At 35.3% G+C, this 17,509-nt stretch overlaps 1 protein-coding gene across 8 annotated transcripts in view; it reads left to right on the top strand.

Annotated features, from left to right (window-relative positions):
- Positions 1–17,509, top strand: part of DOP1A (DOP1 leucine zipper like protein A) — a 105,917-nt gene that overhangs the window by 22,662 nt on the left and 65,746 nt on the right. For all 8 annotated transcript variants that reach the window (XM_036101016.2, XM_036101013.2, XM_078055039.1 and 5 more), the window contains exons 2-3: positions 13,419–13,609; positions 16,839–17,020. In XM_036101016.2, coding sequence (XP_035956909.2) covers positions 13,472–13,609; positions 16,839–17,020 — 320 coding nt within the window. In that variant the 5' untranslated portion in view covers positions 13,419–13,471. The remainder of the gene's footprint in view (positions 1–13,418; positions 13,610–16,838; positions 17,021–17,509) is intronic.

Below are 17,509 nucleotides of genomic sequence, written 5' to 3'. Positions count from 1 at the left end.
TTTAGATTCAACATGTAAATGGAATTATGTGGTATTTGTCTTTCTCTGACTTACTTCAATTAGCATCCAGGCTCATCCATGTTGTCACAAATAGCAAGATCTGATTCTTTTTTATGGCTGAGAAATATTCCTGTGTGTGTGTGTGTATATGTATATACCATATCTTCTCTATTCATCTATCCATGGCAGTTGTGTTGCTTTCATATCTTGGCTATTATAAATAATGTTGCAATAAACTAGTGGTGTATATATCTTTTCACATTAGTGTTTTCATTTTCTTTGTGTAAATTCCAGTAGTGGGGTTACTGGATCATATGGTATTTATATTTTTAATTTTTTGAGGAGACTCCATATTGTTTTCCATAATGGCTGCACCAATTTACATTCTCACTAACAGTGCATGAAGGTTCCTGTTCTCCACGTTCTCGCTAACACTTGTTATTTCTTGTCTTTTTTTTTTTTTTTTTTAATTTAGCCATTCTGACAGTAAAGTGATACCTCACTGTGGTTTTGATTTGCATTACCCTGGTGACTTTGATATTGAGCAACTTTTCATTTGTCTGTTGGCCATCTGTATATCTTTTTTGGTTTCTACTACCTTAGGGCTTTGTTCTTTTTCTAGCTCTTCTAGGTGTAAGTTTAGGTTGTTTATTTGAGATTTTTCTTTTTTGTTTTTTTAAGGTTTTATTTTTTGAAAATAATCTCCGTACTCAATATGGGGCTCAAACTCAAAACCCCAGGATCAAGAGTCGCACAGTCCACTGACTGAGCCAGCCAGGCACCCCTCTTGTTTTTTTGATGTAGGCCTGTGTCACCATAACCTTCCATCTTAGAACTGCTTTCTTTTGCTGCATCCCAAAGATGTTGGACTGTTGTGTTTTCATTTTCATTTGTCTCCATGTATTTTTTTATTTTATCTTTGATTTCTTGGTTGACCCAGTCATTGTTTAGTAGCATGTTGCTTAGTATCTATGTATTTGTGTTCTTTCCAGATTTTTTCCTGTAATTGATTTCTAGTTTCATACCATTGTGGGCAGAAAATATGCTTGGTGTGATTTTGGTCTTAAATTTATTGAGACTTGTTTTGTGGCCTAACATGTGATGTATCCTGGATAATGTTCCATGTGCACTTGAAAAGAGTATTCTGCTCTTTTTGGATGGAATGTTCTGTATATGTTAGGTCCATCTGGTCTAATGTGTCATTCAAAGCCACTGTTTCTTTGTTGATATTCTTTCTGGATGATTTGTCCATTGATTTAAGGAAGGTGTTAAAATCCCCTCCTATTACTGTATTACTGTCAATTTCTCCCTTTATGTCTGCTAACATTTGCATTATTTATTAAGAGAGAGAGAAAAGGAGGCAAAGAACTTACTGGAAGAATTAATAGGTAAACTCCGCTAATTTGTGGAAAGAAACAGACATCCAGGAAATGCAGAGAGCCCCTAACAAGATTAACCCAAGGACATCCACAGCAAAACACATAATAATTAAAATGGCAGAAAGTAATGATAAAGAGAAAATTTTAAAAGGAGCAAGAAAAAGCAATTACAAACAAGGGAAACCCCATAAGGCTATCAGCTGATTTTTCAGCAGAAACTTTGAAGGCCATAAGGGAGTGGCATAATATAAAGTGCTGAAAGGAAAAAATGTACAACCAAGAATACTCAGTAAGGCTATCATTCAGAACAGAAGAAAAGATAGTTTCCCAGACAAAAGTTAAAGGAGTTCATCACCACTAAACCAGTTGTACAAGAAATGTTAAAGGGAATTTTTTAACTGGAAAGAAAAGACCATAACTAGAAGAAAATAAAAATTTTGCAGGTAAAAGCAAACATGTAGTAAAGGTAGTAAATTAATCACTTGTAAAGCCAGTATGGAGGTGAAAACACAAAAGTAGTAAAATCAGTTATATCTAGAAAAACCAGCCAAGGGATACACAAAATGAAAAGACATAAAATATTATATACATAAAATGGAGGGGGGAGTAAAAATTCAGTGCTTTCAGAATTTGTTCAAACTTAAGCAACCATCAACTTAATATAGACTGCTATATACACAAGATGTTCTATATGAACCTAATGTTAACCACAAATCAGAAACCTACAACAGATAAACACACAAAAAATGATCCTGAGAGTAAGAATTTCTCATAGCAGTGAGATCATATGATACATGTCTTTCTCTGATTGACTTATTTCACTTAGCATAGAGGGACATAAAATGCACATTACTAAAAAGTTACATACTGTGTATTTCCAACAATAAGACATTCTGAAAAAGGCAAAACTTACAGACTACAAAGTCAGTAGTTGACAGGGATGGAGATACAGTTGAATAGGTGCAGCACAGAGAATTTTCAGGGCAGTAAAAATATTATGTATGATATTACAGCTATGGATATGTCATTATACATCTGTCAAAACCAATAGAATATACAACATTAACAGTGAACTCTAAGGTAAACTCTAGACTTTGGGTGACTATGATGTGTCAATGTAGGTTAATTAATCCTTGGTAAAAAATGTGCTGTTTTGGTGAGTGATGTTAATGGTGATAATGGGGAGGTTCTGAATGTGTCAGATTAGCAGGCATACAGGAAATCTCTGTACCTTCCTCTCCATTTTGTAGTAAACCTAAAACTACTCTTTAAAAAACAAGTCTTAAAAAAAGATAAAGGAATCCAAGCATAGCACTAAAGCAAGCCATCAAACCACAAGGGAAGAGAGCAAGAGAAGAAGAAAGGAACAGGGAAAAACTACAAAAACAACCAAAACGCAATTAACAAAATGGCAGTAAGTACATACCTATCAATAAGTTTAAATGTAAATATACTAAATGCTACAATAAAAAGACCTGGGATGACTGGATTTAAAAAAAACAAAAAACAAGACCCATCTCTATGCTGCCTAGAAAAGACTCACCTCAAACCTAAAGACACATACAGACTAAAAGTGAAGGAATGGAAAAACTGCAAATGGGAGGGAAAAAAGCTGGTGTAGCAATACTTATTTTAGAAAAAATAGATTTTAAAATGAAGATTGTCTTTTGTGTCCGAAGCATATGTTGCTGTGTGTGTTTGTGCTTATGGTTAAATCCAGTTTTTAAATTTTTTAGAATATTTGGTTGATAATAAAACCGCTTGCAGAATTTTTAACTTATTTCCAGTCTTAACTGTTATGATACTGTGTATGCATCCAGATTGAGCTTAACTATTGTAAGTTATGTGCTGTCCCACATACAAATATGTATGATATATAGTTCCTGCTTTCAGAGACTTCTTCCCTAATAGGGGAATTGCATAGCCAGTTCTTTATGAAACAAATCAATGTTGAAAGGGAAGGTAGTTAAGATTCATTTTGATTCATTTATCATTTAAGTTCTTATTCATCTTGGATTTCTCACAGTACTTCAAAATACTGCTTTATTTTGTTGCTGTGAGAATCCAGAGTATGAAGATATAACAATAAAGTACAGTTTTTTCCTGACATAAATTTTGCATTATTTTAATTCCCCAATTGGGAGTGAAAGTATCATGAGGGTCAGGAATATTCTTTTTAATCAGTACCCAGACATAGTGCTTGGCACATGGTGTACTAAAGTGAATAATAAGTCAAGTGACTCTCTGTTTAAGGTAGTCTCTCTAGAAATGGGATTTGGGGATTTGTCTGTTTTTATTTTTATGGATAAAAGAAGGTGGAGAATTGGGAAGTTTGTATCATTCTTTTTGTCACAGCCTTAACCAAGAAAATTTAGATTTAATAAATTCATAGATTTGTACCTTTTTTTCAGTGCAAGCATGTTATTACTAATATAGATTATATTCTCTAGAGTAGTGACTCTTAACCTTTTAGAGGATTTTGTTAAAAACCATTTTTGAGAATATTATAAAAGTAGTAGACTGGGCACCTGGGTGGCTCAGTCGTTAAGCATCTGCCTTCGGCTCAGGTCATGATCCCAGGTTCCTGGGATCGAGCCCCACATCGGGCTCCCTGCTCGGCAGGAAGCCTGCTTCTCCCTCTCCCACTCCCCCTGCTGTGTTCCCTCTCTCGCTGTGTCTCTCTCTGTCAAATAAATAAATAAAATCTTTAAAAAAAGAAAAAGTAGTAGACTCTCTCCCCAATAAAATGTAGGAGGTAAATTTTGCATGTAATTTGAGGTAATTCAGAGTCCCTAAGACCCAATATATAGAAAAAAAAAAAAAAATGTAGGGATATACACACATAACTTCATTGAGATATAATTCACCTACCATACAGTTCACCTATTTAAATTGTGTAATTTAGTAGTTTTTAGTACGGAGTTGTGTGACCATCCTTACAATCAATTTTATTTATTTATTGAAGTATAATTATCATACATTGTTAGTTTCAGGTGTATAGTATAATCAACAATTCTGTATAGTATTCAGTGCTCATCAAGATACATGTAGTCTCAGTCCCCTTTATTTATTTCCCACATACACCAACATACCTCCCCTCTTGTAACCACCATTTTGTTCTCTGTATTTAAGAGCTTGGGTTTTTTTAATCTCTTTTTTTTCTTTGTCCATTTGTTTCTTAAATTCCACACATGAGTAAAATCATGGTGTTTATCTTTCTCTGTCTGACTTTAACTCAGCATCATACCCTCTAGGTCCATCCATGGTGTTGTAAATGGCACTATCTCATTTTTTATGGCTGAATAATATTCCATTGTGGATACACATATCACATCTTCTTTATTCATTCATCTATCAATGGCCACTTGGGTTGTTTCCATGTCTTGGCTATTATAAATAATGATGCAGTAAACACAAGAGAATATTTCAAATTAGTGTATTCATTTTCTTTGAGTGAATTCCCACTAGTGGATCATATAGTAATTCTATTTTTAATTTCTTGAGGAATTTCCATATTGTCTTCCACAGTGGCTACACCAATTTGCATTCCCAACAGTAGTGCATAGGGGTTCCTTTTTCTCCATATCCTTGTTAACACTTGTTATTTTTTGTCTTTTTGATTTTAGCCATTCTGACAGGTTATATGGTGATATCTCATTGTGGTTTATCTTTCATTTCCCTGATGATTATTCGTATTGAACATCTTTTCATGGGTCTCTTGGCCATCAGTATGTCTTCTTTGGAAAATGTTCAAGTCCTCTGCCCATTTTTTTTTATCAGATTCTTTTGGTGTTGAGTTATATAAGTTCTTTATATGTTTTGAAAATGAGCCCCTAATTGGATATATCATTTACAAATATTTTCTTTTCTTCAGTAGGTTACTTATTTGTTTTGTTGATAGTTCCTTTCACTGAACAAAAGCTTTTTATTATGGTGTAGTACCAGTAGTTTAATTTTGCTTTTGTTTCCCTTGCCAGAGGAGACATATGGAGAAAAATGTTACTATGGCCGATGTCAAATTACTGCTTTTGTTTTCTTCTAGGAGTTTTATGGTTTCAGGTCTCACATTTAGGTCTTTATTCCCTTTTGAGTTTCTTTTTGGGTATGCTGTAAGAAAGTGGTCCAGTTTGATTCTTTTGCATGTTGCTGTCCAGTTTTTCTAGCACCATTTGTTAAAGAGACTGTCTTTTCTCCATTATATATTCTTGCCTCCTTCATTATAGAATAATTGACCATATAAGTATGGGTTTATTTGAGCTCTGTATTCTGTTCTATTGATTTATGTGTCTCTTTTTGTGCCATTACCATACTGTTGTGTCTACTACGGCTTTGTGATATATCTTGAAATCTGGGATTGTGATAACTTCTAGCTTTGTTCTTTTTCAAGATTGCTTTGGCTATTCAAGATCCTTTGTGGTTCCATATATAAATATTGGGACTATTTTTCTAGTTCTCTGACAAATGCCATTGGTATTTTGATAGGAATTTACATTAAATCTTTAAATCTAGATTGTTTTGTAGAGTATGGATATTTTAATAATATTGGTTCTTCCAATCCATGAACATTGAATATCGTTCCACTTATTTGTGTCATCTTCAGTTTCTTTCATCACTTTTATAGTTTTCAGAGTGCAGGTCTTTTACCTCCTTCGTTAAGTTTATTCTTATGTATTTTGTTCTTTTATGGTACAATTAGAAATGAGACTGTTTCCTTAATTTCTCTTTCTGCTACCTCATTATTAGTATAGAGAAATACACAGATTTCTGTATATTAATTATGTATTCTGTGACTTTACAGATTTCATATTTCAGTTCTAATAGTTTTTTGGTAGAGTCATTATGGTTTTTTATATATAGTATCATGTCATCTGCAAATAGTAAAAGTTTTACTTCTTCCTTACCAATTTGATGCCTTTTATTTCTTTTTCTTATCTGATTGCTGCAGGTAGGATTTCTAGTGCTGTGTTGAATAAAAGTGATAAGAGGTAACATCCTGTCTTGTTCTTGTTCTTCTTAAAGGAAAAGCTTTTACCTTTTCACCACTGAGTATGATGTTAGCTGTGGGTTTTTCACATTTTATTATTTTATTTTGTTGAGGTATGTTCTCTCTGAACCTACTTTATTGAGAATTTTGATCATGAATAGATGTTATCCTTTATCGGATGCTTTTTCTTCATCTATTGTGATGACCATATGGTGTTTATCCTTCCTCTCAATGTGATATACACATTGATTGTTTTGCAAATATTGAACCACCCTTGCAGCCCTGAAATAGATCCCACTTGATCGTAGTGAATGACATTTTTAATGTATTGTTGGATTCAGTTTGTTAATATTTTGTTGATAATTTTTGCATCCTTATGTTCATCAGAGATACTGACCTGTAATTCTCTTTTTTTTTTTTTTTTTTTTTTTTTTTTAAGGTTTTACTTATTTGCGAGAGAGAGAATGAGAGACAGAGAGCATGAGAGGGAGGAGGGTCAGAGGGAGAAGCAGACTCCCTGCCGAGCAGGGAGCCCGATGCGGGACTCGATCCCGGGACTTCAGGATCATGACCTGAGCTGAAGGCAGTCGCTTAACCAACTGAGCCACCCAGGCGCCCTGACCTGTAATTCTCTTTCTTGTAGTGTCTTTATCTGATTTTAGCATCAGGGTAATGTTGGCCTCATAGAATGAATTGTTAGCTTTCCTTCCTCTTCTAATTTTTTGGAATAGTTTGAGAAGAATAGGTATTACCTCTTTATTAAATGTTTGGTAGAATTCACTTGTGAAGCTGTCTGGTCCGGACATTTGTTTGTTGGGAGTTTTTTTATTACTGATTCAGTTTCATTACTAGTAATTGGTCTGTTCAAATTTTCTCTTTCTTCCTGATTCAGTTTTGGGAGGTGATATAATTCTAGGTTGTCCAATTTGTGGACATATAATTTTTTTTCATAATATTTTCCTATAACACCTTGTAGTTCTGTAGTGTTGGTTATTTCTTTTCTTTAATTTCTGATTTTGAGTCCCCCATTTTTTTTTTTTTTTTTTTTTTATGAGTCTGGCTAAACGTTTGTCAATTGTTGATCTTTTCAAAGAACCAGCTCCCGGTTTCATTTATCTGTTCTATTGGGGGGTTTTTTTTTTTTTGGTTTTTATTTTGTTTATTTTTGCTCTAATCTTTATTGTTTCCTTCCTTCTTCTGGTTTTGGGTTTTGTTTGTTCTTCTTTTTCTAACTCCTTTTTTTTTTAAAAGATTTATTTATATATTAGAGCACACGAGCGGGGGGAGTGGCAGAGGGAGAGGGAGAGAGAATCTCAGGAGATTTCCCGATGAGCACAGAGCCTGATGCAGGGCTCGATCTCACAACCCTGAGATATGACCTGAGCTGAAACCAAGAGTCAGACACTCAACTAACTGAGCCACCCAGGTGCCCCTTATTTTTCTAACTCCTTTAGGTGTAAGGTTAGGTTGTTTGAGATTTTTCTTACTTCTCCAGGTAGGCCTGTATTTCTATAAGCTTCCCTCTTAGAACTACTTTTGTTGCATCCCAAAGATTTTGGACCATTGTGTTTTCATTTTCATTTGTCTCCATGTTTTTTTAATTTTCTCTTTGATTTCTTGGTTGTCCCATTCATTATTCAGTAGCATGTTATTTAACCTCCATGTTTGTGCTCTTTCCAGATTTTTTCCTTGCAGTTGATTTCTAGTTTCATAGTATTGTGGTCAAAAATGGTGCATGGCATGACTTCATTCTTTTTGATTTTTTGAGACTTGTTTTGTGCCCTAATATATGGTCTCTTCTGGAGAATGTTCCATGTGCACTTGAAACAAATGTGTATTCTGGTGTTTTAGGATGGAATGTTTTGAATATATCCATTAGATCCATCTTGTCCGATGTGTCCTTCAAAACCATTGTTTCCTTGTTGATTTCCTTTTTGGATGATCTATCCATTGATGTAAATGAGATATTAAAGTCCCCTACTGTTACTCTATTACTATCAATTACTTTCTTTATGTTTGTTATTACCTGCTTTATGTATTTGGGTACTCCCGTGTTGGATGCATAAATATTTACAATTGTTCTATCTTCCTGTTGGATTATTCCTTTTTTTTTTTTTAAGATTTTATTTACTTATTTGACAGAGAAAGAGGGCGGGGGGGGGGGCACACACAAGTAGGCACAGTGGCAGACAGAGGGAGAGGAAGAAACAGGCTCCCTGCTGAGCAGAGAGCCTGAATGAGGGGCTCGATTCCAGGACCCTGGGATCATGACCTGAGTCAAAGACCGACACTTAACCAACTGAGATACCCAGGTGCCCCTGGATTATTCCTTTTATGACTATATAGTGTATTCCTTTGTCTCTTGTTACAGCCTTTGTTTAAAGTCTGTTTTGCCCAATCTAAATATTTTTACCCACTTTCTTTTCATTTCATTCGCATGATAAATGCTTTTCTATCCTGTCACTTTCAATCTGCGTGTGTCTTTAGGTCTGAAATGAGTCTCTTGTAGGCAGTATATAGATGGGTGTTGCTTTTTTACCCCTTCTGTCACCCTATTCCTTTATTGGAGTGTTTAGTCTATTTACATTCAAAGTAATTATTGATAGGTATGTATTTATTGCTCTTTTGTTACTTGTTTTATGGTCTTTTTGTAGTTCTTCTCTGTTCCTTTCTTCTCTTGCTCTTTTTTCTCATGGTTTGTTGGCTTCCTGTAGTGATATACTTGGATTTCTTTCTATTTATTTTTTGCATATCTATTACCAATTCTTGACTTGTGGTTACCATTAGGTTTGTATATAATATCTTAGGCATATAGCAGTCTAAATTAAGCTGATGATCGCTTAAGTTTGAACACATTCCTTACTCCTCTCTCATGTTTTAGGTGTATGATGTCATCCTTTTATTTTGTGAATCCCTTGACTGATTCTTATTGATATACTTATTTTTATGGCTTTTGTATTTCCTACTTATTCCTGTTTATGGTCTTTCCTTTCTACTCATAGAGTCCCCTTTAGTATTTCTTGTAGGGCTGGTTTAGTGGTTATGAATTCCTTTAACCTTCGTTTGGGGAACTCTTTATTTCTCCTTCTATTCTAAATGATGGCCTTTCTGGATAGTCTATTCCTGGCTGCAGTTTTTTTCTTTCAGCACTTTGAATATATCATGCTCATCGTCTTCTGGCCTGCAATATTTCTGCTAAAAAAATCAGCTGATTGCCTTATGGGGTTTCCCTTGTATGTAACTGTTTTCATTTCTCTTGCTGCTTTTAAAATTCCCTCTTTAAGTCACTACTTTTTGTCACTTTAATTACTATGTGTCTTGGTGTGGACCTCCTTGGGTGGATTTTGTTGGGGATTCTCTGTGCCTCCTGAATCTCAATTTCTGTTTCCTTTCCCCAGATTCAGGAAGTTTTCAGCTCATATTTCTTCAAATACATTTTCTGCTTCCCTTTTCTCTCTCTTCTCTTCTCTTCTTCTGGGATCCTTATAATGCAAATGTTATTACGCTTCATGGTGTCACTGAGTTACTTAAGTCTATTTTCACTTTTTATTATTTCTCTTTCTCTTGCTCAGCTTGAGTGCTTTCCATTACTCTGTCATCTAGGTCACCAATACGTTCTTCTGCTTCCTTTAGTCTACTATTCCATCTAGTGTATTTTTTTTTCCAGTTATTGAGTTCTTCATCTCTAATTGGTTCTTTATGGTTTTTGTCTCTTTGTTAAGGGTCTCATGAGGTCTCCACTCTTTTCTTAATAGTCTAGTGAGTATCTCTATGACCATTACTTTAAATTCTTTATCAGGTGTGTTACTTACCTTGTTTGGTTTAGCTCTCACTGTGATTTTGTCCTGTTCCTTCGTTTGGGATATATTCCTCTGTCTCATTTTGTCTAATTCTGTGTCTAATTTATGTAGTAGGAAAGTTAGCTACGTCTTCTGCTCTTGAAAGTAGTGGCTTATGAAGAGGGCCTGTAGTGCCTGGTAGTGCGTTGTTCTCTGTTGACTGGAACATGGTGCTTCAGGGGTGTCTCCTGTGTGTGTTGCATGTGCTGTTGTGACTGAGCTGCTTTTGCCTTCTGTCCATTCATCTGCTGTGGCTCTCTGCCTGTTGTGGGCAGGATTTGATCCTTTTGTTGTTAGTGAGCTTGTCTGGGGCCACCTTGGGCTTAACTTGAGTCAGAACAAATGTTTGCCAGAGATATGGTAGCACAGAGCTGTAGGAGAACATGAGGGCAGGGTGTATGGTGTCAGCAAGGTTGGCAGCAACAGAAGGAGACCTGCAGCTGTTGGGAACAGAGGCACATGGGTTGGAGGGGACTGACCCACAGAAGCGTGTGGGGGCGGGTCAGGTGGTTTTAGCAAGGTTTGCCCGGGTCTGCTGTGGGAGAAGATCTGGAGTGGGGTTCTGGCTGGTTGGGGTGTGTCTGCAGGAGAACAGGTGGGCAGGAGGCACTATTAGTAAGTTAGGTAGTAAGTGTTGGTACCCCACTGGTTCCTGCAGGTGTCTTTGTGTTTATGCTGGTGGGTGGGGGAGAGCAATGGTGCCTGCCAGCTCCTTTGTTCCTGGAGAAGTCTCCCAAAGATCCCTGCCCCTCCAGCACTTTCTTTGAGGTTAGTAAGCAAATCTCCCTCCCAGATACCCAAGCTTTTTTCAAACTGCTGCTTCTATGCTGTATCTCATTGGGGCTGTTTGTTGTGCTGTCTCTTTAAGGCTGGGTACTTAGTTTCCTCTCACCCTCGCTGTTCTCTCACAAGCCGCCTGATTTTTAAAGGACCAGGTTTTAAGCCCTGCTGATTGTAAGAACTCACAAAATTTCACCCCTCTGGTTTTCAAAGGCAAATACGGTGATTCATCTACCCCGTGCAGGCTCCCTGGTGTGAGTCTGTTTGTCTCCTCTCTCAGGCCTGGGGTGTTCCTCCCTCCCAAGGAGAGTCCCATGGATCCATTTAGCTCTCAACCTATCACCACCCTTCCTACCTTCTTTGATATGGCCTCTTCTCTACACTTAGCTGTGGAAAGTTTGTTCTGCCAGTCTTCAGGTCATTTTTTTGAGTTATTTACATTGATGTGGCTATTATCTAGTTGTATCTGTGGGACAAAGTGAGCTTAGAGTTCTTTCACTCTGCCATCTTCCCTAGAAGTCTCCTCTTTTCACTTTCTTGATGATATCCTTTGAAGCAGAAAGGTTTTTCATTTTGATGAAGTCCAATTTATTTATTTTTTTGTTGTTACTTGTGATGTCTTCTTTAGTGTTATTTCTAAGAAGACTGCCTACAAAAACTTACTCCTGTATTTATTCTAAGATATTTATAGCTGTTACATTTGGATCTATCATCCATTTTGAGTTGATTTTCATGTAGATATGAGGAAGGAGTCAACATCTTTATTTTACATGTGGTTTTCTTTTTTTTTTTTAAGATTTTATTTATTTGACAGAGAGACAGTGAGAGAGGGAACACAAGCAGTGGGAGAGGGAGAAGCAAGCTTCCTGCTGAGCAGGGAGCCCAGTGTGAGGCTCGATCCCAGGACCCTGTGATCATGACCTGAGCCTAAGGCAGACGCTTAACGACTGAGCCACCCAGCACCCCTACATGTGGTTTTCCAGTTATCCTAAAACCATTTGTTGAAGAGACTATTTTTACCTTTCATTTAATCATGTTGGCGTCCTCTGAGTCCCATTCTTAGACCCTCCTCCACATCCATCAATCTAGCTCTAAAGAAAGGTACAGAGTTAGTTGAAAGTCCTATAGGATACCAAAAAAGTGGAGGAGAAACCACATTGGGTTTAAGTTGAGCGTAAGTTAAATCCTTATTACTACTCTGTTATCTAGTGCTGTATAAGAAATTTACCCCCAAAGTCAGGGGCCTAAGTCAGCACGATTTATGTAGGTCATGAATTTGAGAGACTTAGTTATGTAGTTCGGCTCAGAATCTCTCATGAAGTCACAGTCAGTATGTTGGTACTGCCATCAGATCAAGGCATGCTTGGAAATGGAAGACCTGCGTCTAAAATGGCTCACTCATATGGCTGTTGGCAGAAAGCAGCAGTCCTTACATGGGAACCTCTCCATAGGGCTCCTTTAAGTTCCTTTAAGTGCTCTCATCATGTGGCAACTGGCTTTCCCCAGAGCTAATGATTTTAAACAGGGTAAGGGAGGAAGCTGAAGTGCTTTTATGACCCAGTCTTAGCCATTACGCATTGTCACTTCTGCGTTGCTATTTTTGTCAGAACTGAGTCACCAGATCCACCCCAAGGGGCTGCAGGATTTGGAACCACTTTTTAAAATTAATATCGAAGAATGTGTGAACATGTTTTGTTTTGTTTTGTTTTTTAAAGATTTTATTTATTTATTTGAGAGAGAGAGAAACAGCATGAGAGGGGATAGGGTCAAAGGGAGAAGCAGGCTCCCTGCTGAGCCGGGAGCCCGATGTGGGACTTGATCCCAGGAGTCCGGGATCATGACCTGAGCCAAAGGCAGTCGCTTAACCAACCGAGCCACCCAGGCGCCCATGTGTGAACATGTTTTAAACTACCATATGTATTTGTCTTTTTTATTAAAAGTAAGGTCTAATTCTGAAAAGCTAATGTTCCTTTATACTATATGCTCATTTGTTGCCTAATAAAATGAGATGATTTCCAAGTAATTAATATTTTTTCTTTTTTTTTTTTCTTGCATGTCCTTGATGTTTCCAATCCAACCACTTTTAGTGTATCTTAGTATCAAAACAAAGCAGAGGAGTATGTCTATCACAAATGTCATACCAGATAATATAAGAAAAATAAATGATTTCTAAACTGAAATAAGTACCAAAATATTTCCTATTTTCTATCCCTTCGTTCTCATAGCCATTTTCCCGTCCCTGGGAAGGAGCATATGAGTAGTTACCTTTGAAGCTGTCTTTGAGTACTTCATGACTATATACTAGCTGACCAGTTTTGACCACTTTGAACTCAAGAAACATTTTAAAGTTAGCCAGTAGTTTTGTAGCAAGAGCATATGAGCCTGTTTTAATACTTTACTTTGTAACTTTGGTTCCTTCTGCAAACTTTTTTATAGGTAATGATTTTACATGACTTTGGAACTGGTCTCTAGTGGGACGCTGTGGGAGGATGAACACAGAAGAGCTAGAATTACTGAGTGACTCCAAATACAGAAACTATGTAGCTGCAATAGACAAAGCACTAAAGAATTTTGAATATTCCAGTGAATGGGCAGATTTGATATCAGCACTTGGAAAACTTAATAAGGTATGTCCATTTTATTCATTTCATAAAAAGAAGTAAAAATCAGAAATCTGAGTTTGTACTTACTGGATTTCTCTAAAGGTTGAAGTAAAGAATTGTAAAAACATAACAAAAGCTCAGAATTACTTTTGGTACTGCTATTTTACTTCATGAGTTGCCTACCTATATAGCCAGGCATATTTTTGTGGCCAAAACAACAACAGTACTTGAAAAATATAGTTATTCCATCATTGCTGTTAAAAACACAAGACTAGGAAGCAAATATGCTAACTCCCGAGGGCTAACAAATTTCTGTAATTGATTATCAGATATGGTTCTGCAGTTCCTGACAGCAAAATTAAAAACTGCATATAGAATGTAGTAATTTCTCTGTCCTTTGTAAATGTCATACATGTAGCAGTAAGGAAAATTTTGTATCCAGGAAATTCTTAGATATATTCAGTACTTTTTACAAAAGTGTCAAGTAGTCACTTAGGCCTTGGAGGTTCACCTTGAGTATTTCCCCTTAACATGTCTGGTTTTAATCCCCTGTTATAGTGGCATTATGAATCAACTCATAGTTTTAAATTTTAATGCTGTTTTTTGTTTGTTTGTTTGTTTCTTAACTTAGATCAAACTTTTCTCACCTCACACCTATAGTTTTGGAGGGTTTTTGTTTTTGTTTTTTTTGGTTTTTTTGTTTTGTTTTGTTTAACAGTTCTTGAATTGGGATGCTTTTAAATATTAAATGGAGTGAAGAAGATAGGAAATGAGAGCTCTCCTGGTAACTTTTAACATCAAACAGCTGAGCATACAATTATTAGTAAAGAAATTGTCTTAAAATGCATTCCAAGGACACTACTGTTCAACCTCATACATAGTATGCGTAATTACTTTTGTATCTTCAAAAAAAAATAAAAACTTTCATTTTTAATGTGCCAAGGACTTATCTTAAAATTAGATGCACAAACTTCTGTTTGACATGTTAACTTCTAACATTTATCATTTGCGGTTTGATAAATTCTCAGATTTTTTACAATAGCCTCAAGAAATTGCATTCAAAAGTATGAATATGCTTGGGGCGCCTGGGTGGCTCAGTCATTAAGCGTCTGCCTTCGGCTCGGGTCATGATCCCAGGGTCCTGGGATCGAGCCCCGCATCGGGCTCTCTGCTCGGCGGGAAGCCTGCTTCACCCTCTTCCATTCCCCCCTGCTTGTGTTCCCTCTCTCGCTGTCTCTCTCTCTGTCAAAATAAATAAATAAAACCTTTAAAAAAAAAAAAAAGTATGAATATGCTTAAAAGTAGTTAGGTTCTTTTTTGTTCTGAAGAGTCTCTTTCTGAAAACTTACTAGGAACTATGTTTAAAAGTAATTTATTAAATTGTGGAAATTAATATACATAACTGATTACATAATCAATATTTATAAAAGCATTTTACTGTATCCAGATAATACAAACGAGGATATGCAAGTCATTGAAAAAACTTACTTTAAGTTGAGAAACAGGCAAGGATTGTATGTTCTATATGTAATATAAATTTGTTGACCATAGTCTAAATACATGTTTTAATATAAAATTTTATTGTTTATTAATATACTTAATTTTTACCTCATTTATATAAGTTTTTCAACTTCGAAATACTTTTAGAAAATGGTGCCATATTTTACTTTTTAAATTTTATTTGGCATTGATAGAATTTTTTTATGAAAACATTTTGTGTTACAGATCATTAAGTTTTCTGCAGAAGTAATTATACTTTTCCTTAAAATATATGTAAATATTGGAGTACCTAACTGGCTCAGTTGAAAGAGCATATGACTCTTGATCTTAGGGTCTTGAGTTTGAGCCCCACGTTGGGTGTGGAGATTACTAAAAAGATAAATTAAAAATATGTAAATATTGACTCTTGGCTACTGTGTTTAAAATTCAAATTAATATTTTGGAAATGGAAGCAGCTAGTTGAAAAATATTTTTCAGGGCTATATTCTTACTGGTATTTTGCCTTTAATTTGCTTTTCATTTATAGATTTAATTTTATTTACATTCATTACATCCAACTTAAAACTGAATTAAAAGCTTGTGGTGGGAAGAACATTGAAAATGGTATATCTAAGTGGACCTCAGCTAGAGCCTGCGCTTTTGTTATAAACTGGAAAATCTAGTCCTGACTTTTCTACTGCACTGCCTTTGGCAGGTCATTTTATATATTTTATTATTTTTATTTTTTTTATTTTTTGGTCATTTTATATATTTTAACTTCAGTTCTTTGTTTTGTAAAATAAAGGACTTCTTTTATATTTCTTCGAAATTCCAATTCTAGCATATTTTATTGTTTTCATTCTGAGTTTATTCTGTAATTTTCTATCAGCACTTTACTATAATACTTTGAAGAACTTAGTTATAACTTTTTTTACTTAAATAACTAATCTCCTTTGGGTGGTTTGTAAAATAGAATCTTCTATAAATTCTACCTTATTATCTCTAAAAAATTTTATGTTTGAATAAATACAGTTGTATTTGGTCCACTTGGGAAATTAAGTTAGTAAAAACAAATGGGCAATTATAATCTTAAGTAGATTTTTTTAAGCATTAGAATTCCTTGATGTCATATGATATACTAAAGCAATGGTTGTCCCTCTTCCCAACTACATTATTTATGTTGAGATCTGGTTTCCTTCATATCTTTCAAACAGTGTATCAGAAATAGATTGTAGGATAACTGACATTAAAGATTTGCAAAAATTAGGGCGCTTTGGTGGCTCAGTTGGTTAAGCAACTGCCTTCGGCTCAGGTCATGATCCTGGAGTCCCGGGATCAAGTCCCGCATCGGGCTCCCTGCTCAGCAGGGAGTCTGCTTCTCCCTCTCCCCCCTCTTGTGCTCTCTCTCTCTCTCATTCTCTCTCAAATAAATAAATAAAATCTTTAAAAAAAAAAAAAAAGATTTGCAAAAATTAAATCATTGCCTCTCTTCTGAATAAATTTGGCAAAATATTGTGATTTTTTTAATAAAAATATTTCTGTTAACATGTAGTGGGTTTTTTTCACAAAATAATTTTTTTACATCCTCAGTTTTAATTTTAAATATGGCATATACTGATAGATATAACTGACTAAGGCAAGAATTGTTAGGCACCCTTTATAATTTTTTAGAGTGTAAAGAAGTCCCATAGGATTTTTGATAATTCTGTGCTAGAAAATGGAAATAAAAGATAAAATTTGTTTTTCTCAACTGAATTAAAATGTTTTCTTCAAGGTTTTACAAAATAATGCAAAGTACCAAGTAGTACCCAAAAAGCTGACCATAGGCAAACGCCTAGCTCAATGCCTACATCCAGCATTACCAGGTGGAGTTCATCGAAAGGCACTTGAAACATATGAAATTATCTTCAAAATCATTGGACCTAAGAGACTTGCCAAAGATCTTTTTTTATACAGGTAAGAATTATTTTATTATTTATGTATAAAGAAAAAACATTTTTAACTGTTTTATGTTTTGTGCAGTAAAAGCTAAAATATTGAAAACTCCTTAATGGAAGTTTTTAGATATCAGTGTCAAATATTTCTATAGTTAAGTGCTTCAGAAAAATTTAGGATATTCCTTAATGTAAGATTTTTTTCTTCTATGTCATTTATGAAAAGTTTTTGTTTAAAATTGTTGAGACTACGCTACTTTCTGCCTTTTTAAACTTGAGGACTACACTGAGAAAAAATAAGATACCTTTATCTCTCAGCAGCTTTCAATGTAGTTGACTGTCTTTACCTGAAATAGTCTTTTTCTGTTTATATTCTGCAGTTTACTTTCTCAGTCTTCATATGGACATATGGAATTTCTTAAAGCTTGCTTAGTCTTACGTTTTCACTTTATATTCTTTTGTTGGGTGAGCTTATCCACACCTGTGGTGTATCCTTTTAAGTGCTGACTCC

This window comes from Halichoerus grypus, chromosome 9, assembly GCF_964656455.1.
Source record: "Halichoerus grypus chromosome 9, mHalGry1.hap1.1, whole genome shotgun sequence".
NCBI lineage: Eukaryota > Metazoa > Chordata > Mammalia > Carnivora > Phocidae > Halichoerus > Halichoerus grypus.
Note: the sequence above shows the minus strand (reverse complement) of the source record. Positions and strands in the feature narration are given on the sequence as shown.